This window comes from Trichechus manatus, unplaced genomic scaffold (genome assembly GCF_000243295.1).
Source record: "Trichechus manatus latirostris isolate Lorelei unplaced genomic scaffold, TriManLat1.0 scaffold00054, whole genome shotgun sequence".
NCBI lineage: Eukaryota > Metazoa > Chordata > Mammalia > Sirenia > Trichechidae > Trichechus > Trichechus manatus.
This window is the reverse complement of record NW_004443990.1, coordinates 4,718,711-4,742,761: the sequence shown is the minus strand read 5'-3', so window position 1 is coordinate 4,742,761 and position 24,051 is coordinate 4,718,711. Positions and strand designations below refer to the sequence as shown.

The window sequence follows — 24,051 nt, the reverse complement described above, 5'->3', positions numbered from 1 at the left end:
CTTCTAGGTCAGTGGTTATAATCCCATTTGGGAATGGGTTGTCTTTGTCACGTTAATACGCAGGATTAGTGTTGGGTGTGTTTTGAGTCAATCTCTTACAAGATATAAAAAGAGCAAATTAGGACAAGAAAGCAGTGACAGGAATAGAGATGGGGTAAGACAGATGCCAAGACACCTGGAGATCTCCAAAGAACCAGGAAGCAGAAGCTGAAGAAACAAGGACCTTCCTCCAGAGCCTACAGATAGAGAGAAAGCCTTCCCTAGAGCCAGCACCCTGAATTTGGACTTCTAGCCTTCTAAACTGTGAGAAAATAAATTTGTTTGTTACAGCCAGCCACTTGTGGTATTTCTGTTATAGCAGCACTAGATAACTACATAAGACACATGGTTCATTCTCACTGCTGGGTTGCAGCCTTTCAAGGTCCTCGACATATAAAACCCACTGCCGTTGAGTCGATTCCAGCTCACGGACACCCTATAAGACAGTGTATAACTGCCCCATATGGTTTCCAAAGCTGTTATCTTTATGAAAGCAGACTGCCACATCTTCTTCCCACGGAGCGGCTGGCGGGGTCAAACCATCAACCTTCTGGTTAGCAGCCGAGTGCTTAACCACTGTGCCACCAGAGCTGCATCCTAGGCATATAAGGGAGGCTAATTCTTCAGAGTCTGACCTTTGGATGGCCCTGCCTCTGAATTTTGTTCTCTGCCTCAAAAGTATGACAAGACAGCTTATCTTCTCAGCCACCTGTGCAAATGCCACAATGGTAAAGCAGCATCAAGTGCTGAGCTTACTTCTCTATATTCCCATCCTCTGCTGGCACTCAACCCAGTAATTCTTCATTATCTTACTAGCTTTTGAAGATTTTTATTTTTATAGTTTCTCCAGGGTTTTTGGTTGTTGTTGTTGTTGTCTTCAGTGGGAGAGATGGTCACAATCATCAAGGCTGCCATTACCAGAAATGGAAGTTTCCTTCTCATTTTTAAAAATTTCTGACCTCCCCTCTTTATTTTCCCTATTCTTTCTTTAGTCAGGTATGGGAAGTCCTGGGTTAAACCCCTCTATTTTTCTTTCTTTCATATTTTCTATTTCTTTGTTGTTGTTGTTGTTCTATTTGTGGGATATTCCTCAACTTTAACTTCATGCCATCTTATTAAGTTTTTTTTTCTACTATCAAATTTGTAACTTCTAAGGGCTCCTTCTTATTTATAACTGTTGCTTTTTTTAACTTCTTGTTCTTTTATATGGATACAATATCTTCTCATAGCTGAGGATACTAAATGGAAGGGTTGGTTTTGAAGTTGTGTTTTCTCACAGCAAGTCTCTTGTTTCCTTTAAGTTCCTTCAGTTTGTTCACTGGCTGTTCTTCCAAATTTAAGAATGAGGCATTACAAAACTGACTGGAAGCTCTGTAACATGGACAAGACTTGCCAATTGGTGGGCTTAGCTTTATGTTGATCAATCCGTTGTGCACCACCCATTTTGTTCGGAGAAATCCCAATCTCTGGGGCCCTTTAGTTCTCCAAAGGAGAAATCTTTGACCTTCTGTAGTCATCTGGCTGCCAGTGTTCTGTACACAGGACAGAAAAGGGCTGGACTTTTAGTTAGTTTCCCCGTTGCTAAATCAGGTGTTTCTAAGTCCCAAATCTCTTCCTTTCAATTTCTTTAAAGAAAAAGTTCCAATTTCTAGTTTCCAACACTTTGGGGTAGGAAGGTAGGGGTGTGTGGACATGTTCACTGCACTGTATATGACCTTTCCACCCTCTGCCTCACCTCCATCCCATACCAACGAAGAGGTTCTGAGCCCCAATCCTCTCTCCCTTTGCATACACTCAAGAAATCATTTTATTTCTCTCTGTATCCTTGAATGTACTGTAGTTATATCATAATCTGAGGTATATATCCTTTAAATTTCTTTATAGCTTCTCTTGTTATATTAGTTTAATTGTCTAGTATGTCCTGATTTAATCACAAAATAATGATTTTGTTAAAAATCATTTAACAAATGTATGCAAACTTATATAATAGAAACCTTGCCCCCCAAAGAGTTATCTTAAAAGGCTATATAATTATTCCAATGATTCTGCCATTGCTAAAATCATGATGTAGAGAGAACATGTTGTTATCTTCAGGCAAGAAGTAAGGGGAATAGTACAGAGAGGTAGTGGTCCAAGGAAATTCTGGCCTTATTTGTTCTTCTTACAAGAAGAATGTATTTGTCTATTATTTGTGAAATTAAACATTAAAAGGAAAGCACAGGTGCTCAAACAACCTAGAGCAGAATCTTAGCTACATTAATGTGTGACCTTGAACATGCTTCTTATCCTCTCCAAGCTTGTTTCCTGATCTTTAAAATGATGACATTATCACTTTCGTCAAAAGTTTGTTGTATGGCATAAAAATAGGTACACAGTAAATATCAGTTCCTGACCTTCTCTCGTCTAAAACTGCCTTCAAACTATGTCATTGTTTTAAACATCTTCAGCGGTGAGAAATCTTCATCTTTGATTATGGGTTGGATCACATAATCAACAATAAGTGACTGTGCAAGCCTAGTGAATGAGATGAGTGATCAAGACAGTTTTTAGTCTAAAAAGTGTTGGCAGAAAGAATACTATGAGTCTAAGCAAAATCTTGATCATATCACTATTAGTTTACTTTTTGGGGAGAAATTCTCACAGAAAGTCTCAACATATTTCAATTTTTTATAGGTTAAGATAATTGTTTGCAGGGTCACAATAGATGACCCCAGATAGAATGGGAGAAAAAAATATAGAACAAAAATCAAATTCTTAAAAAAGAAAAAAAAAAGCCAGACTAACTGGACCAGTACAGACCAAAGGACTCCCTGAGACTATTACCCTGAGGCACTCTAAACCTTGAACTGAATCTATCCCTTTTAATGAAATAACAGAGTGGCACACACAATAAAGAATATTACCCACAAGATCTATGCTCTACTTAAAAATCATCTGTATGAAACCAAAAGGTAGGTCAACATTAACTTTAAAGCAAAGATGAGATAATAAGGGGGCAGGGAGACTAGAGTACTGGAACTGGAATAACCAGAACACAACTAAAGAGAATGCTGACACATTATGAAAAATGTAACTAATGTCACTGAACAATTTGAATGGAAAGTGTCAAATAGGAATCTAACTTGCTGTGTAAACTTTCACCAAAAACACAATACTATTTTTGAAAAAATGGTTGTTTGACCTGATTAATTCTGCCCACATTGCATGCATCTGACATGCATATAACTTGAGGATATTAAAGTTGTCCACTGAAGACTCTGATGACTTATTTTTGGATCATATAAGAAACATGTTTTATTAAATATCACTAATTCTTCAAAAAAATATTATTTTGTCCAATTTCCCTAGAAAGAATGGAACCAACCATATGTGCCTAAAACAATCACTTCTTCTGGGCTCCTACAAACCATAAGAAAATAATTCCATTGATATAGAGTCATACTTTACATTGTCTTTATAATGTACTCAGGATAATATCTTTAATGTCTCTCCTAATTTTCTCCTGCCACAATTTAGGCTTATTCCCTCTTGTGCTACAGTATGTTGGTAAGAGAACAAAGTACATCTACAATTACAAAGTCTCTGGCATCTGAAGACAGTTATTAAATTACCCTTTATCCTTCCCTTCTCCAAGTTAAATAACCCCAATTCCTTTGCTTTTTCTTAGTCTGTTATTTTTGAAAGCTCAAATTGTACACGCAACACTAAAAAAAAACATAACCTACTTTAAAAGGATAATTAAGAAGTATAGACTTAAAATTACAGTTAAATAAAACAGCAATGTGACAGATATAATACAATTATGAATAATAAATGAAGACCTGGATAAACTGTCATTCATGCATTAATTCTACACACTGGTACTACTTCTAGCATTCTATAGTACAATAATCCTTACCAGGGGACTTTCCTTGCTGTGAGTTGCTTCTTCGCTCTCTGTATCTGGCTGGTGTGGATAAACCTGTGTCTTTACTAGGCTTGCTAGCAGACCCCATTTCTGAAATAAGGAATCCCATCTGTTCTGAAGGCAAGATATTCTCAGGTGGATTGGTCTGGCATTTTATACTGGCATCCACCTAAAATATTAAACCCACTCATTATTCTGAGATTTCCCCAAAATAATCTACTGAAAGTTAAGATATTTCATCAGAGAAGTTCTACTATAGAAACATTGTCCAACAACATGCTTGTTAAGGCTTCTCATCCTCATGAATGATACTCTTTGATTTTGCTGAGTTACCTGAATATCTGGTAGTAAGATATACATTTTCCCATACACAAACAATTCAAATGTATATGGGTCTAAAACATTTTCTTACAATCAGAGGAAGATTTACCTTGAAGCTAGCGGGCTTTTTGTTGTTTGGTTTTTGCAAAATTTACAGAAGATATTTTGGCCATGATTGGTTAAGACCCTGTCTGCTTCCACTCTGACATCCCTCTATCAGACTTCCCCTCCTGTCAGTGGTATTGGAATGGCTATACATATACCTGTTGGATGGTGTCAGTTGGGCATGGGCACTTTATTCTACCAGTTTTGTACTCTTTGTCTTAAAGACGACCTCAAAATTGTATGTGTTTCAGCCCCTATGGAATCTGGATCTGCCCTGCTTAGGATACCTGAGTTTCTTTCTTAAGGCTCTTAAAGTTTTCTTTGGAATGTCAAATCCCTATGTCAAGGTGGCCAACTTCTAAAATACTCTATTTCTTTATGAATTTATTTTAAAATAAAACTGCATAACAAAATGAAGCTAAAAGTTAAAAAACAGCTTTCAAGAGCTGTGGTATTAAAAAATATACATGGAAGAAAAAACAATGTGTGGAAATGCAATTTTAAAGTATGAAATCTAATACTTCTGGGTGTCTTGACTATGAAGGAACAAAGACAAATTTGGGGTTCTTTCCACAAGCATATTTGAAACATAATGGGACTATCTGTGACCTACTGAATTTACAACATTACCTTAACACAGAATATACTGGGTCTTAATACTAAGGCTCAAAAAGTACAATGAGAAAATAGAAGCCCTGAAACACTGAATCTAAAATTAAAGCTAAAAAGTCTGCCAAAAGTTATGTTGGAAATCTCAAACACAGAAGAGATTTTCAGTCCTGTTAACAAAAACGAAAAAAAGAAAAAAAAAAAAATCAGGCTAAGAGCAAAAAAAAAATTAAAAGTAGGAAAAAATACTTATTAGATGAATTCACAAAAAATGGTTTTAATTTGGATGTACTTTTGATGAATCAAAACTGGTTAATTTTCAACTGAATAATAGTTTAGTTTAACTAGTAGAAAAGGTCTGCCTTGAGCATTATGTTCTTTTAAGAACTATCTATATGGGATCAAATTGACAACAGCAACTCAAAAGAACAGATAGGAACCTTCGGGGGCAATGAATTTATGTTAATGAGGGAGGAACAACTCAGAAAAGGAGGGTGAGAATGGTTGCATAACTTGAAGAATGTAATTAATGTCATTGAATTGTACATGTAGAAACTGTTAAATTGGTGTATGTTTTGCTGTGTATATTGTCAACAATAACAACAAAATAAAATTTAGGAAAAACAATAATTTTCTGGTCACAAACCAGCAGCAATAAAGGAATTAGCCTCTACCTTCTCCTCAGACTACCATCAGTGTTGTGTTTTAGGAATGCAGATATTGGTGAGGAAATTTCAAACACAGGATGCTCACAAGTTATATTAGAGTTCAATGATGCTGTAAGAAAGTACGAAAAACCCTCCAAACATCTCCTTACCTTCATGCCACAAATGGCTAGAAAGGTCCTGATATTATCTGTCAAATAAACTACCCCTTCTGGGTAGTAGGATTATATCATCCAGGAATACCTAGTTCATCCAAACTAAGATAAACACCAGAACTCAAAGGATGCTTTTAACATGAAAATAAATTTTATACTACAATGGTCAATCAGACTGACTCTCTCGAGGTTGACTCCAGACCATAACAGAGAGGAGATCCCTGGGGATTAAGGTAACATTTCTAAATCTTTTGTGCAGAACCACTGGGATATGATTCTTCTGGAAAGCACACTGAGCTGGTAATAAACCTAAACAAATCTGGATGAACTCTCCACTAGAATAGGCTTTAGCAAGAAGCATTAGGTACTTTTAGCTTTATTTGTTTGTTTTTTTGCCCCCTTACCTGGTGTGTGCTGAATGGTAGCCCATCTTGTACAAATACTACCGAAGATGGAGATGGATTATGACTTAGCTGATCCTTCAGTTTGACATGAGCTTGTTGGATGGCTGCAGATTCCTGCATTGCGGTATTTTCAACAGGCTGAGCTGTGTGGATGGTATAGATGTACTCAGGTGACTGTGGCAGAGAGCAGGTAATTGCTTGTTCTGTTCCGACCACAAAAGATGTAATATCTGAACCTACAGGAGTAAGTGGCTCCAGCTGGCTAGCCTGACTTGTAGAAGATGGATTGCTGTTGTTTGAATTAGCTAAGATATGCTGGCCTCTGTTAGACTGAGATGTTGGGCACTGATTCTCAACAGGCTCCACCTTTACCATCTCCAATTTAGGGGAGGAATGCAACTCATCTACTATCTGAAAGACAGCCTCTAGGTTTACTTCTGTCTTTTTATTTTCATCAGTAGCACTGCAAGGCCAATTAGAAGGCAGAAATTCAACTGGATAGGAGGACTGCATTGGAGGATTCTGGGAAAAAAGAAAATAGGACTGTTTGGATAGAAAATCAAATATGAGATTAAGGAGGAAAGTAACAACATTTAGGTCGATGAATGCTAAACATAAATAGATTAAACTTAAACTAAAGCTCACTAAGAAAAATTGAACACCAATCTATTTTTCATTAACATTTACTTAGCATTTATTATATGTCAACCACTATGCTAAGTTTAATACTGGAATGGACCAATACTTCTTAGAGTTAAAGAGTATATAAAGTCACAAAGCTGTAGTATCCAAATACCTATTTGCTGGTAAGAATGTCTATACACCAAATTCTTCCATAAAGGTTAACAGGCAAAAAACATTACTTGTATCTATCATACACTGTTTTAGGAATGCAGGCATTAGTAAGGAAATTTCAAACACAGGATGCTCACAAGTCCACCAATGCTTCTACAGATTCAGGGGGAGGTATTGATATTCTGTTCCAAATGATCTGGGAAAAAACGGATGGAATATCGAATGTCCTTTGATTTCTGAGATTTATTTTTAATAATAAAATGAAAGATTAAAAATAGCTGTTACTTTTAGATTTATATCTTTTTAAGATATATTCTCTAATACATACATAGTGCTTTGCACAGCGTAGGCATTCAATAAATGCTTGTTTGTTAATGATCTTAAGCTGTAGATATAAAATACAGAAGAGTAATGATTAAATAAAACATGTAATGAGTTGCTGTTGCCAAATGCAGAGCTTTGCACAGAGTAGGCATTCAAAAAATGTTTGTTGATTATCTCAGATTATACACATGAAGTACGGAACAGTTTTGATTAAATAGAACATGTCGATGTTACCAAATGCTTTACAAAGATTGTGTCAATGACATCCAGAAGGCCACTAATGCCAAATAATGTAAATTCAAATGGTATAAACATCAAGCTACCAAGGTCAATAGACATCATTTACTGAGTTATACTATGTGCCAAGCACATGCAAAGTGCTATGTACATTATTTCATTTAACCCTCACAAGAGCCTCATGAAATACAATGACGTCCATTTCCAAACAATGAAACTGAGGTTCAGAGAAGTTTCATAATATACCCAAAGTCACAATGAAAGTAATTGGTAGAGTCAGGTTTCCAATCCAGGTTTGTCTGACTGCTGTTCACCATTACAATATACTAACTACTTGTGTACACTCTCCCCAGTACCTACGGTCCAACTAAGTTAATTTCATTTATTTCCAGGATGGCACTTGAAATATCTTCCTTTTTTTCCATTCTTTAGTTTTATGTCTGCTTACTTGTATTTTCCTATAATGAACATGCATTGCCTTTGTGGTAAGGAAAGGTCTTTAAAAATGTAAAAGAAATTATTTAAAACATAAATATAATCAAGACATAAACACTGTCAGAGCATTTCCAGTATGAACTAGGGGAGAGAGTATCTGGATCAGGGACAGATTACCCAATAAGTAAGGTAAGCACATGCTTAGGGCATCAACAAAAAAGGGGCACCAGTTTCCCAAAGCAAAGACCCATAGATGCCAAGCAGACAGGACACAAGGAAAAATGAGCACCATAGTGGAAGGGAACTGGTAGGACACTAAATGAAACTGATACTATGAGAATGTACCAGCTAGAAATAAAGTTCATGCAGTGTCACAAGGACACCCACATGCAAGATTGTTTAAGCTATGAGATCCCTACCACTTTAACACCTTGGTTTACACCTGTTTCCTATGGTCTCCTCCCATGTTATTGAAATGCCTTACCTCGGCAGGTCTCTTGGGAGTGTACTATTTCTTTCTAATAAACAAGAGGTGGGGATGGGCTATCGAATCTAACTCTCGCTATATTACCCACTAAAAATTTTATAATCCAGTTCATCTCATTCCGCTAAAATGGCATACGCCCCTTTTGCATTCAATTGCTAATACTATAGTTGCATTTAAAAAGAAGTTACATCATGGATAGCTAAGACACATACACACACCATATATATTTATACATACATGTATGTATATATATATATATAAGTCACATATCCTGTTTGAATGTGTAAGCAGAGGAGGGTGTACCACGGATTACCAGTGTTTAGGACCCTCACATGCCTTAATCTGGCCCTGATCTGGATCCACAAACAAGAGGAACTAATCTGTAAGGATAGGTATGTCCCTACAGTGATGATAAACAGACTAGACTATTACACTTGATATCTGCTATTGAAAATGTTCAGTTATGGGCCCTGGACACCCTGCTAACTCAGAAATGAAGCCACTCCCGAAGTCCGCCTTTCAGCCAAAGATTAGATGGCCTTATAAAACAAATAATAACACATGTGAGGAACACGCTTCTTAGTTTAATCAAGTATACGAGACCAGATGGGCAACACCTGCCCAAAAACAAAAACAAGAAGACAGGAAGGGACAGGAAAACTGGACAAATGGACATAAGGAACCTGGATGTAAAGCAAAAGTGTGAGAGTGCTGACACATTGCAGGAATTGTAACCAATGTCAGAAAACAATTTGTGTATAAAATTTTTAATGAGAAACTAAAGGTAAACTTTCACCTACAGCACAATAAAAAAAAAAAAAAAAAAGTCCAACCAAATCCCTTGATCTGAGTCTACGCTCTTCAAACAACAGCCTGATTATAATTTGACTTCTGTGATGGTTTAATGCTATGTGTCAACTTGGCTAGACTATAATTCTCAGTGATTTGGCAGACACTATGTAACCACCTTCCATTTTGTGAACTGATGTAAGCAGTCAATTAGTTGAAAGGGGAGTTTCCTTGGGGGTGTGGCCTGCCTCCAGTATATAAATGGATTTTCTAGCAACTCCCTCTCCCTCTCTTGATCCTGCACTCTTCTTATTGCCTGACTTCTGGTCTTTGGTACATAAGCCTGCAGAAGTCTTCAGCCTGCTGTCTGACCTGCAGATTTTGGATTCGCCAGCCCGTGCAACAACGTGAGCGAGCAGCGGTCTTCAGCCTGCTGCCTGACCCACAGACTTGAGACTTGCCAGCCACCACAATTGAGTGAACCATTTCTTCACAATTGCATGAACTGTCTCCTTGAAGTAAATCTCTCTACATAGAGGTAGTCCCCAACTTACGACGGGGTTCCATTCCGATGACTCTGTTGTAAGTTGATTCTGATGTAAGTCAAATACTTAATTTTTTAAAAAATTTTCATTATTATTGACTTTTATTATCAGTATCTTTATAAATTCGATCTTTATTTGTCTTTAAGGGTTGGTATAAAAATAACATCAGCAAATTACGCACTGCAACACTGTGTGTAGTACATATTACTAACAGTAAGTTATACAAAGAAAAAAAAACCTGGACAATCGTTAAGTACAGTTTGTTGTAACTCAAATAGGTTGCAAGTCAGGAACCACCTGTGTATTTATATATATGCTTAACTGGTTTTGCTCCTCTAGAGGAGCCAGACTAAGACAACTTCCCATGTTGATTTTCTCCAAAGAAAGGAATGTTCTTTTGAGTACCCTAATGCCACTAGTAAAATAATTCTCTTAAGAACTGAAGCTATCTCAGCTAAACGATATCCAGAACAAACGCATAACTTCAATCTTTAAGCAATTATAGTATGAAAATACAAAGGATGGGATTTTAACATCTAAATCAAAGCAACTGTTTCCTAACAAATTATGAGAAGATATTTAGAGTAGTGTTTACAACTTGAGGGCTAAGACTGAAGGGGACCACTATTTACATTTCTCATTTTTTACATCATCTTTCCTTTCTCCTTTTTAAAAAAAAGTCTAATTATCTGTACCAACTTGGAAGACTCTCTCATTCGGTGACTTTTAAAGTTTATCTGGTATTCATTTTACCATGGAAGAGCCTATAACAGCACCATTCAACATAACTTTTGGCAATGATGGAAATGTCCTTTACCTGTGCTGTACAATTTGGCAGCCACTAGTCACATGAGACTATTGAGCACTTGAAATGTGGCTAGTATGACTGAGGAATTAAATTTCAATCTTAACTAATTTAAACTTAAATAACCACATGTGGTTAATGGCTACTGTACTGGATAGTGCAGGCCTAGATGAACCCTCAGAGATCATCTGTATCAACTCTTTTTCTTTAGAAATGAGAAAACTGAGCCCATAATCTACAGCTTTCCTCTAACTAGTCATTAACATAAAATTTCCACTTTGAAATTCTGCAAGGTCAGTAACTGCACATGAAGCACAGAATGTGCCCATTGTTCCAAGACTCTTACCTGGAAGTAGTTGCAGTGTGCATAGGAAGAGGCAGTGGGAGCGACACAACTACTTAGAGCATCCATGTGGGTAGAAGGAGAGCAGCACTGTAGCACAGCTGGAACAAATTCAAACACAGAAAAGTCATCAACCAAAATAAACCTCTACAGTGTTCAAGGAGCTCTTCTCTTTCAACCTGGAAAGAAAAATTCCGAAAGCTTGGCTTTGTGGGCCTAACAAAATTACATTTATTATGTTATTTGTTATAGACTGTGTTTTTTAATTATATTTGAAAACAAAAAGGTAAAAAAGTAATTTTAAAAGGGTTATATCTACTTTTATCAATGATTTCTTTAGCACCTAACATTTTGTTACCTTTCTAATCAGACATTTATTCTTATTGAAAGTGTTTATTCTATCAGAAACTATTTGAAATTCCAAAATAATTGTTTCAATCATGTTAACAATAACAACCATTTGGAGGGGCTATGCTTTTAAGGGTAAAGCCAGTATAAAATACTCTCTAAATGTTCCTACACATTAATTTTAGAAAACAATGCATCTGTGGAAATACATGCAAAAAAAATGTTTTAGCCATTTAGATAAGTGACTAAGAATGTGGATTCTACAGCCAGACTGCCTGGTTTTGGAGCCCAGCTCCACCATTTAATAGCTGCGTAAACTTGAGCAAAGTTACATAATCTTTGTTCCTCAGTTTCCACAACCCATTAAAATTGTGATAATAACATAGCTGTTGTGAGGAATAAGTGAGTTAATGTGCAAAAGCACTTAGAATAGTACTGGTATACAGTAAGCAATCAATAAATGTTAGCTGCTATAAAGAAATATATTTTCCAAACATTCTCTTTATAGTTATGACACCATGAAAACATTAAACCCTTTGTCTGGAATAGTTATACTTACAGATGCAGTCTTAATAATATGTTGCGTCTCCTCTTTCCAGAGAGAGACTCTTCTGAACAAATGAGAATCAATAATAACATCACACCTTTGGATTAAACAGAGGATAATATTTACTGTGCCATGTCCCAGGCACAGTAGTAGGTGCTTTACATATATCATCTCATTTAATCCAAACAACAATTTTATGAGGTATTAACATGCTTTACAAAATAAGAAAACTAAAACTCAGAAATGTTAAGTAATTTGCTGAAGGTCATAAAGATGATAATAAGTTTGGGTAATCAAACTCCAAAGCACATGCTTTTTACCACAGTATTTCCCTAAGCTTTTCCTTCTTCTTGAAATGTAACATTTTTATTTTACTAGAACTCTACTTGCTGAATATCTTTAAGGGTGTCTTTACTAGATGATGGCAACCTTCCCTCTTTATATTCACATTTTTCTTACTTTGACTGTACTAGTAAAATTACTAAATCATATATTACTTAATCTTTGAAGTAAATTAGTCTAAGGATTAGAAACATTCATTGAAATGTTTCCCTATTTTTGCATCATTCACTGTTGATTTTTAAAATGTCAAAGGTTCATAAAGATATATTAGAAATAAATATTTTCTCATTATATTGTATGCAGTCTAAGGTATTAAATTTTACACATAAAAAGAAAAATTGTAATAATGGACAGAATTTTAGTCAGATATAAACATAAGGGTTGATGTTTTCTGAATGACATCATTTTTAACAATTCCAATAGTTTTAAATAGTCAGATATTACTAAGACTGCCACAAATTCAAGTTGTTGTCACTTCCACTATAAGTTAGACAAACAGGTTTTTATACATTATCCTTTGAAGGTAATTCGAATAAAAAATTAAAATATTTTGGATTTGAATTTGATTTCTTAGGATATTTGAAGGCATAAATATCCTGGGAAATAAGCTGAATCCAAAAAGCAAAACACTGCAGAGAGGTCTGCAGGGTTTGTTAAAAATCTGGAAAAAACGGAGGCTTTTTTCTAGAGCTATACATTAAAAACCCTATGGAGCACACTTCTACTCTGACTTACATCAGGTTACCATGAGTAGGAATCGACTCGATGGCAACTGATTTTTGTATTAATAGCTAAGGAAACCACAGACTTGGCTCAGTCAAACCTAGCCCTCTGGTGGCAGGAAAAGACTCAGTCAGGAGCTGTAGGTTTTCATCCCATAAGAGTACCATAAAAGCAGTGTTTCATTATAAATAAATCAATAAAAGGTGTTAGCTTTATTTTTGTTATTGCTATGTTCCGATGTCGTCGGTCACATATTTTGAATAGTTGTTAAATGTATTTTAAAATGAAATTTCTTGAGAAATTATTAAACTAGGAAATATATTATGGGATATGTTAATAGCTGAGGGCTGATTTGGTAGCTAGGGAAATGCAAAATAGTGAATGTCCTTTAAAGCATCCAGTAACAAATGAAAAGTAGGAAGTGCCTGTATGAAGAAAAGCGGGACTTGAATAGATTATAATCCTGAAAGATTCCTGAGTAGCAATTTTCTTACCACTGCAGTCCTACTTTTGCATAGTCAACAAAATAGAACAAAGCAACTTTACAAAAAAGCACAGTAAATTTACTGAATATGAAAACCTAGCTATAGAAACATAACTATGTTCTCAGTATATGACAAATATACTAATGTGTGTTATGAAAGCATTGTGAAAGCACGAACATGTAAAGAAAATTGAGTTTATCACTATATTCTAGGGCACATTTAACTGCAGAAAGATCTTTCCATGTCCCCCAGAAGGCAGTGCCCACTTAAGGTATGAAACTGCATGCAGAAGGAAAAACTGGAAATAATTGGCAGAATTCTATTTCAGATATAAACACAAGGGTTGATGACATCTCCTTTAAAAAATAATTCTAGTAAGAAAAAAAAGCCAGGCATTACTTAAAAATCAAGTTTAAATGTAAAAACTGTCACTCCCACTATAGGTTAGGCAAATAGGTTCACATACTTTATCCTATGGTGGTAATTAGAATGTTTTAGATTTGAATGTATTCCAGAATAGTGCAGTGCCAACAGTGAGAAAATGTCCAATAATATAAATGGCCCCAAAAGGATAAACATCATAATAGTAATTTTAATTTCAAGGTAAGTTACTATAGCAACTAGAACCCCAACATCCCCTCATTGATGGTGAGGTAAGCATAACTGTACTTCTGATTAGTTTCTTCTGACAGGTAAAGAAAACTTCCTGTTGTATCTATTTCCAAGTCCCTCTTGTCCATAACAACAAAAATCAAAACTTTTTCAGAGAAATGGGAAGTATAAGGTACCTGAGCACAAGAGCAATAGCACCAAAGAGCTCTTATAACTCCAGATGCTATCTTGGTTTATGTCCATTATGTAAAGCTAGAAGCCTAAAGAGCAAACCTCTAGAATTTAAATGTACTTGAAAACAATGATAAGCAACTCTTTTTGCCCAATGGTCAATTTAGAAAAATGTTAAATAATCATAATAAAAAAAACCAAACCCACTGCTGTGGAGTCGATACCAATTCACAGCAACCGTATAGGACAGAGTAGAACTGCCCCACAGAGTTTCCAAGGCTGTAATCTTTACAGAAGCAGACTGCAACATCTTTCTCCTGCAGAGCAGCTGATGGGTTTGAACCACCAACCTTTCAGTTAGCAGCTGAGCACTTTAACCATTGCACAACCAGGGCTCCAAGTAATAATAGGATATTTTTCAATAGAAAAATAAAAACACATGTGTACTGTGGGGGAAAGTATATCTTCTTATAAATTATTAGCCATTACAGTGTTAATATTTAGGCTGATTTGAAAAACAGCTTTTCAAATATTTTATCCTTCACATGCAAATAGTGCTTTAAATTTTACAAGGACTACTTACATACACTAATTCATTTAATCCCTGACTGAAACTATCATCCCCACTGTATAGAAAGGGAAATTGAGGCTCAGTGATGTGAAATAATCCACTGAAGGGACTAGAATTAGTTGATTCCATTCAATAAATTACTTACTAAGGGCCCATTATAGTCAAGCACTGTGCTAGGTGTAGGGGGATATTGTTGTTAGGTGCCGTCGTTAGTCGAAGGAAAAGAATTTCTCAATATCTCTATATAAATATAAATGTGTGAATGTTATTATGTATGTTCAAATATACAGTAGAAAATCAGCAAAATAAAAAGATCTAAATGAAGTTTTTCAATAAAAGAGAAAAATTCAACTATGGTAGCACACTATGAAAATATCATAGGAAAAACTGAATGTCAGATAGGGCAAGAATAAAAAGAGTCAACTACTCCTCTGACCTAGATCACAACACAGGGTCCTGGACAAAGCAGGAGAAAAATGTAGAACAAAATTCTAACTCACAAAAAAGACCAGTAAGATACTGGAGAAACCCTGAGAGTACGGCCCCCAGATACCCTTTTAGCTCAGTAATGAAGTCACTCCGGAGGTTCAACATTCAGCCAAAGATCAGACAGCCCCATAAAACAGAATGAGACTAATGGGGCACAACAGCCCAGGGACAAGGACCAGAAGGCAGGAGGGGACAGGAAAGCGGGTAATAGGGAACCCAAGGTTGAGAAGGGACAGTGTTGACATGTTGTGGGGTTGTTAACCATTGTCATAAAACAACATGTGTACTGTTTAATGAGAAACTATTGGTTCTGTAAACCTTCATCTAAAGTACAATAAAAAAATTTAAAAAAAAAAAAGTCAACTAATACTGACTCCACAACACTGTCTTTGAAGGAGTGATAAGAATGGAAAAAATGTAAACGAGCTTGGCAAGAAAAACACCTGCTTCAATGGAGGAACAACAAATACAGAAATGATTCTGAGTTATTTTATGAGTAAGTCTGAGGACAATTTTTTAGTCTCAGTGTTTGGATTTACTAGAAAAACTAATTTATGAAATATCACAAAATTCAAAATTTACTGGTTATACTATTTGAAGACCAGATCCAAGTTCATTTTTAACACAACTAATTTTTTAATGAAGTTAGGTGGTGTTTTTTGTTAAAATTTGATTCAAACTTCAAGTCACATAGTTCATTTTGAAAGGGCTCAAGTATAACCATGATTCTAAAATTTATCACTTCATTTATGATTTACAGAGCTGGATCTGGGAGTGATTATTATCGTGCCTCTGGGAATGATATTCTATTTATCTTTGAGAAAGTTACTTGTCGTGCTCTTCATAAATAAGCACTCACTGAATACCGGTTAAATCGCTCACTACTTTTTGTCTCCTTCACCTATAATTTGGAGGAATTAAGTACTTGTTCGGCACTTTTATGACACTGCCTTTTCCACTGCAGGTCTTTTATATTTAACAACACACCTTTCCATTTACATAGTACTTTAGAATGTTCAAAGCAGTTTTGCCTATCATAGAACTACCCTAGGTATTAGAGGTCATCATGAAGTCATGAAGTTTCTCATTCTTATAATCTCAGAAACTTTACAGTCATATTCCTATTAAAGAAGACAGACAAAACAAAAAAATCAGGTAATACAAGATTCTATTTTGTGTGCTTGCACACTATCAAAACATCAGCGGCACTTACTTGTTCTTTTTGATGTCTCCTTCCTAGTCCTTACCTTGAACTCTTGGAACAAATTTTCAGTTTACAAATTCACATCATCCAAGTTAACATAAAATATATTTAAATAATATAACCTAAATTATAATAATTTAACAAACAGTTAATATTTTTATAATGAATAATATTATTTGTAGTGGTTTTTGGTAAATAATATATATAAGTGCTTCCCATAAAATTAACAACCAGGTGTTTCTAAGAGGATTGTTTGGAACTTGGGATACATTTTCCCATAAAAACATCACACAGGCTGGTTTTGCTCCTAGGCCAGACTATACACATCTATACCTTCAGTACAGGACTAACAGTAATACAGAACCTAACCATCATATCTGGTATTTCCAGAGGAAAATGCCTCCAAATCGGAAGACCAGAACACACTTCTCCATCTCCCTGCTATAGTCCTCCCAAATTTCAACTCCCCAGAAGTTTTCAGTCTTCAGTAGTTTGAAGAGGCAGATTAAAATGGGAGTTAGAAAAGGAAAGAGAAACATTTACTGGCAAAAGGAGGGAGGTAGAAGAATTATCCAGTTGATGGAATACAGAATGTAAAGCAAGTACAAGAAAGACAGACACTCTCTATACATTCTATGCATACATACAATGCAGCCAAAATTATAATTTAGATAGCAATGCCTAATGTGTTTATTAAAAATTGAATTAAACTCCCCAGTAATAAAAATATAACCCAATTTGTTGCTAAACATAACATATATTTATACATGTATTTATAAACATGAAATTAGTCATATTTTATTTTTAAAGAGAGCAAAATATTTTTGCTCTTCTAAGTAGCTGAAGACCTGAAAAAATTCTGGGCCTCAGTTTTTTTCTACATGAGATGGTTAAAAAAAATTTTTTTTTTATTTTTCTAAGAGGCAAAATGGTAAAAAATGCTAAATCATTCTTACTTCATATAATTCCCTTCCCTTTTACCTTCTTAACTCCATTCACCAAAAGAGCAGCAGGTCTAAAAACCTATAAAACCCAATGTAGTTTAAACTACATAATAAATAATAAAATACTATTATTAACATATATTATTAATAATGTTATTATTTTACTATTAAATTTAAACATTTTAGAAAAATAAAGCAGTCAGTTTTACTGCTGTATTTAGGTAGAATGCAATGATCCAACAGTAAAAAAAACATAGTTGGATGTTACCCCTAGAAAATAGTGAGTCCGATTATAAACATAATAGTCACCAGATTTACAACTTCTCAAGGCAACAAATTATTTCATTCTCAGATCTAATTCACATTCCTTCCACTTATGTTAGCTGTTGGTTTAGTCCTTCCTGGGTGAAATGGTCCAGCAAAAACCTCCAGAGCTTACTTCCAGACAGACCTATCAGAAAATTAATGCTCCTAGATTCTTAATTCATAGGGCAAAGGAATGCCCCCTTTCTTCTCTCTCTCATCTTTTCTAAAAGACTTCACAAGGATTCCTATTGCCCCATTTCATCACTCTGTGTAAAGTATAAACCAACTGCCGTCGAGTCGATTCTGACTCATAGTGACCCTACAGGACAGAGCAGAACTGCTCCATAGGGTTTCCAAGGAGCGGCTGCTGGATTTGAACTGCTGACCTTTTGGTTAGTAGCCGTAGCTCGCCATAGCTCTTAACTGCTGCGCCACCAGGGCTCCGTGTAAAGTATACTACATAATAAAACACACACCATTGTTATGGTGCTTTATGCAAAACAGAAATACATTTGAATGAAACAGTCAAACCTATTATCTTGTCAAAAGTTACCAAAAAAAAAAAATTTTTTCCCCAAGAAGCTAAACAGGTGCTGACTTAACCTAAGGATTCCTAGATAGTGACTTGGGATCTACCAGTACATCCTCAATGACATCCTCAATGTCCTGGGATGATCTCCAGGTCAGCTGTCACTGTCAAGCTCTCCTTCTCTCTGCTACTCCACTGTCAGCCCACACCACCACGGTTTTACTAAACAAAAAAATTTAGCATTGAGAGGTAGAAAGTGTAGGTTTTTATTAAACTTCGTTACCGAGATACTAAAATGACTTCATCACGAGGTATCTTACCTATAAAACAATCCTACTGCACCAAGGGCAGAGTTATAGCAAGGTTCCACTGCACTACATCTTAATTTCGCTCCTAGGACACATTTTGAGGAAACAGAAGTTTCACTAAAAATGTACACCTTTATGCATCAACAGAATTGTCACACTCCTAAAGAATACAATGAAATTTTGTATATGTCCTGATGTGAAAACTTCTAACATTTTTTAGGTATATATTCCTACTACTTGCGTTTAAGAATATAGAAATTAAAGTGCATTTAAAATATAAACATACTTATAGAAAAGTAACTTAATATAAGCCACTTAACCTGAATTTCACATACCTGTTGGATAGTAGGCTTGGGAGTACTGCGCTGAGGGTGTGTAGTTACTATATTTTTGGGAGGAGCTGACCATTGTTTGAGGACCTTGCTGAACATGTACTGATGTGGAGCTGGGCTGGAGCGTATAGGTAACCTCAGTTGGAAATCTCTGCAGTACAGGAAATGGAACCCCTTTATCTGAAAAAGTGGGAGATGTCTCCACTTGTCCTGGGTGCATTCCAAGTGAGTTCTGCCATGTTCTAGGAGGAATCGGGGTCCGATCTAAACCTTTCAGAGGGAAAGTACTGTGGTTGTGGGATGAAGTTGATACGTAGGAGTAAGGAGACAAACTATCTCGCCGGAATGACCGGTGAAATTGTCCTACAGCCACTGGTCCTGCATAAAAGAGGAAAAGACCATTTACTAATTTTACATTGTACCACCAGACATAGTAAACCAAAGATCAGGAACTGCACTTCCCTTCATGTAGCAGTAAGCTGTCAGTCATTTTTAACACAAGTTTAATTTTGGTAAAATAAATTCAGAATCTAGAATATGAGATTACATTTATTGGCAAAATAATGCTGAAAAAATAATCAGATAAACTTTAATTCTTTGGTTCTCAATATGCCCGCCATAAGAGGCAAAGTGGCCAAACTCTAACATCTAGCCTTAAATCAAATATTCAATGTTAAAAATCTTTTAATTTATAGATGATTCAGCCATCTTACCTTTTACCTCAATTGACTGACCCAAAATTTCCAACATGTAAGGTATTCCCTAGAAGTTTTAGAAATTCCACTCAGTCTTTCAAACCATTTAGGAACCTTAATAGTAGAGATGAAAATAAGCACTGGACCATATACATAAAAGAAATAAGTGTGGAACAAATGAGAATTATAACATAAAAATTAAATAATCTTTGCTTTCTTTTTTTTTTTTTTTTTTATAAATTATCTTTATAGAAAAGTCGGGCTTGAAACCTTTGACTTAGTTCTCTTCTTCATTCCTTAATCAGTCAGTTTCCAAGGTCTTTTGTTTTTTTCTTCAGCGTATCTGTAGTAATGTCCCTTCCCAGCTATCAGTGGTTCTCAAACACACATCTGAATTGCCTGAACAGTCTGTTACAAATCCACATCCCCAGGCCCAGAGGTTCTGATATTTGCTTTCTCTTATCTAGCAAGGTAGAAAGGAATAAAAAGTGAAGATAAGGAAAAGAGAAAAGGCAACATTATGCAATGAGGAAAGAGGAAATATAAATATAGCAGCCTGAATTTATTTTACAGACTATGATTCTTAAGGCTAGCCTAATTTATTCCTAGGGAGAGCTTTACATATTAAATTATGTAGTTCACAAATTCCTTTCAATTTATTTTATTAAACTAATGTGTAAAATGGAGGGAAAAAAACTAATCTATCTGCTACTCAAGTGTTAAACTACATGTTGAAAGATGGCACTCAAAATATTTATCTACTTTTCCAAATATTTAGATTGTAAACCCATTCGACATGTTCCACATCTCTCATTCTATTTCTATTATGTTTAATTTCCTTTAAAGAATAAAGTACTAATGCCAAAAAATAAACAATACATACATATATACACACATACTATGCAAACTCTAGAGCCCCAGAAATCAAGAGCTTTAAATCTAATGGAGGAAAAAAAAAATCCTAGTTCAAAAGAGTGGGTGACTATTTAAACGATATACCTCTTAAAACTACTTTTCCTTTTTTCCTTTAAAGTGCACAAAAATAGTTTTTGTTACTTCACTAGCGCAATTCCATATATATACACATTTTCAATTCACAATTCAAATTATCACAATCCTTTAAGATTTAAAGAAACTTTTTTTGCTCTTCAGGACAGGTATTTTGGAGTGTTCAAATCTACCTGCTACTTGACTTTTCCTTGGAAGCTCACATACTGAAACTACATATTGCCTACAATGAGCAATAGCTAACGAATCCTTCCATCCCCTTTAGGGATAAGCTGTTGGCTGATGAATTTTCAGATTGTCAATAACTTAAGCAGCTAATTAAAGAATTCTCTACCTTGATTTCTCAAATTCTGGGTTAGAGCTCAACTAAAATATAAATTCTACTTCTATCATGATAATTAAGCTCAGTGGTGGTCAATTATCTAAATTATTTTAGATGCTGCTAACATAAGAACACTGTCAGGAATAGAACGATGTTCCTTTAAGTTTGTTTTTTAAAATAAAGAACTCTTTAAAATGTCCAGCTCTTATTTATTCTTCTGCTAAGAGTTACCCCATAGGGTTCTATTCTGACCAACTTTACAGAACATGACCTATATGTCTTCTGAACATCTTTAACGTATATTTGGCAAAGGAAAAATCCAGAATACTGGAAAGGCAGGATGGATTTCTGTTCTTAAAGATTCTGTATTCCTTCTATGTAAGTGAGTCTGAGCTAATCAATCTCCAGAAAAGAATCCCAAAATTTGCCTCTTAAGAGTTTGGCATCACCAAAGGTAGATTAACTACTGCTCAGACTTGTTACTTAGTTTAGAAAGTTTTAACAAGTATCTTAAAATAAATTGCCAATAAAAACAAAATAGCAAAAGTGGGCAAACAAAAAAAGGGAAAACATGATGCAATTCTCATATATCTTATCAAGCATATCCCTTGGAAGGTAAACAGGACAGTTGGCTCAGTGGCTCTATATAAGAGAATTAAGATCTAAAACACGATTCTATTGTATAAGAGATAAAGGTATTCAAACAAACTGAAGGAGAACACAGAAAATAAAATGGAGACTAAGAAGCAGCAGTGTAGTCAGACATGTAACAAGGCAAGATTCAAGTAGAATAAAAATTAGGTGAGGAAAAAACAAAAGAACCGAGGACTTAGAATATGGAATGAGAGCAAAACAAAGTTGTGCCAATACTCTTGAACTTACAACAGAATTACATTCCCCCTGAGCCAGTAATGAGTCAGCATCGACTTGACGGCAACAGGTTTTGAGCCAGTAACACAATTTTTTATGGAACCAAGTGAAGGAAACGGATGAAAACTACAGTAATCTAGGTATACATGAATTGATGTATTACCTATGCTGAAGAAGTAGAAATTAAATTTATATGTTTTTCAACAAATAATTAGTAATCTTTAAAATGCTGACCAACTGAACTATAAATGAAGAAAATCATCTCCTAGGTAGCCCCTACATTTCTTCAATTAAAACTTACTGTAGAATATAACTGGGTTTATGATAGATGAGGAAAAAAATCAGAAAAAAAAGTGATCAAGAGTTGGTTTTAATGTACATATGCCTGTTTATCTGTTTACTTAAAGTGGTTATCCCACTTTTCCCAATGCCAGCTGAGAACACATTTTCCAGTCTTTTCTCCTTATGCCCACCAGATATACAACCTGGAAAAAAATATCCAAGTCAGAGTCTGCCAAAAGTATGACATGTTACTGTTTCCACTGCCCTTCCCCATTTGATTTCCCCCACCAAAATCAATGGCTATAACATGGGAGTGGCTTAATATTCCTTCAGAATTCCTTTAGAACATTCTTATGCTACCGCTGTTTTTCCAACTTGTTACTAGAACTCTAACCTAGCCACTTATCTTCTAAACTCCACAGACACCCAGCTTCATCCCTTATCTTCTAAATTCCAAATGAAGTACTATAGCATTCATAACCCTGAACCTAAGTTAAATTGAACATAGTGTTATTTGTAAATTTGAAAATAACTAAAAAATAATCCATAGTTCATGTTAAATCCATGTTAACATGCTGAAAATCTTGCTATTTACTCTCCTAGTTGAAGGCAAAGATTGAAATCTCATTATTATGTTCCGTTGTTTTCTTGGTATACTGCTTCATTTTACAGACTCCTTAAACAGAGAAAGGGAATATTGCTCACCTTCCTAGAAGAGGGGGAAGAGCATCAGAAATCAAGTTGATAAAATATTTTTTCTATCACAAAGGACTTTTGAATTTTTAGTAAATACAGACTTGTACAAAGTTTTTCAATACTGGAAGACTGTAGCCAATGGCGAAAAAAATCAAAGGCTGTAAATATGAGCTTTCTAAAATTCTTTTAAAATAAAACTTGACAGCTGTAAAGGAAACCATTTCATCTTTGTCTAACTGTAACACCTTAAATAAGCATCAAATTCTAATTAGCTACGATGAAAGAAATGTTTAGCCAATTCACTCCACATGGGAACACTATCTTGCAAACATATTTTTGACCACAAGATATATAAGCAATGTCTACATTTGCTACATTACTTGGAGATTTAAATAACATTATTAGCATAACACTTCTTCCAAGATTTCTTAGCTGTGTCAATAGGTGGAACGTGTCATGTCTCTTCAGGGACAAACGTCTCCTCAAGTTAACTTGTCCACTTACCCCTGGTTGGTATGAATGTTCTAAGTTTTCTTGGCTGTGACTTTGTTCCTTCCACCTTGACCATCACCATATTCTTATCCCTGTATAGTAACTGTGTTCTACTTCAACAAAGGGCTAGATGTTTACAGTGAAGAGACTGAGTCTCAAGAAGGTAAACCGCTATCGAGGTTTGGAAGTAGGTACATTCTTGGGGTTCAAGAGAGATCTAGCAAGAGTAGAAAGCCTAAAGCAGAGGTCCTTTTGGCTGCTACTGGACATGGAAGGGTCTAAATGCTTACAGACTCCTTCCAGAGGAGATAATGGCAGAAAAGGCTGATACTAGTGACAATGATGGAGGTGATATGACCCAAAGTCTCAGGAGGCCCAGCGGAAAATGGACAGGGTGCACTTTAGATCCTGGGTGTATTTCGGATACCTTGAGGGTGAGGATGTGCGAAAATGACCTTTGCAGTGGCGGTTGCTCTCTGATGCCACCCCATGTGCCTGGCCATGGGTGAGGGCCGTGCCCTGGGAGGTGGCTCGGGGTGCGGGCCCAGGTGGTCTGGACTCACCGTGCAGCCGGGACTCACCATGCGGCTCGGGCCGGGGACCCGTGGGGGCCGAGGGCGACGGCTCCTGGTGCTGCAGCGGGGAGGTGGAGGCAGAGGCCGAGGCGGAGGCCGACGTGATGAGGAGCCTCTGGAAGCGGTTGGGCGGGCGGCAAGGCACCTCCAGGCCGGCTGCCAGCTTGGCCTTGTTGGCGCTGGTGAGCCTCTTGAGGTGCACGAGCAGCTGCGGCTGGTCACGGCGGAAGTGCGG

At 35.9% G+C, this 24,051-nt stretch overlaps 1 protein-coding gene across 1 annotated transcript in view; it reads right to left on the bottom strand.

Moving 5' to 3' along the window:
* HSF5 (heat shock transcription factor 5) overlaps window positions 1-24,051 on the bottom strand; it is a 51,481-nt gene that overhangs the window by 26,843 nt on the left and 587 nt on the right. The window contains 5 exon segments of the mRNA XM_023732838.1: window positions 3,938-4,115; window positions 6,206-6,727; window positions 10,969-11,066; window positions 18,880-19,254; window positions 23,823-24,051. The exon segment at window positions 23,823-24,051 is cut by the window's right edge and continues 119 nt beyond it. Of these exon segments, the coding sequence (XP_023588606.1) occupies window positions 3,938-4,115; window positions 6,206-6,727; window positions 10,969-11,066; window positions 18,880-19,254; window positions 23,823-24,051 (1,402 nt within the window).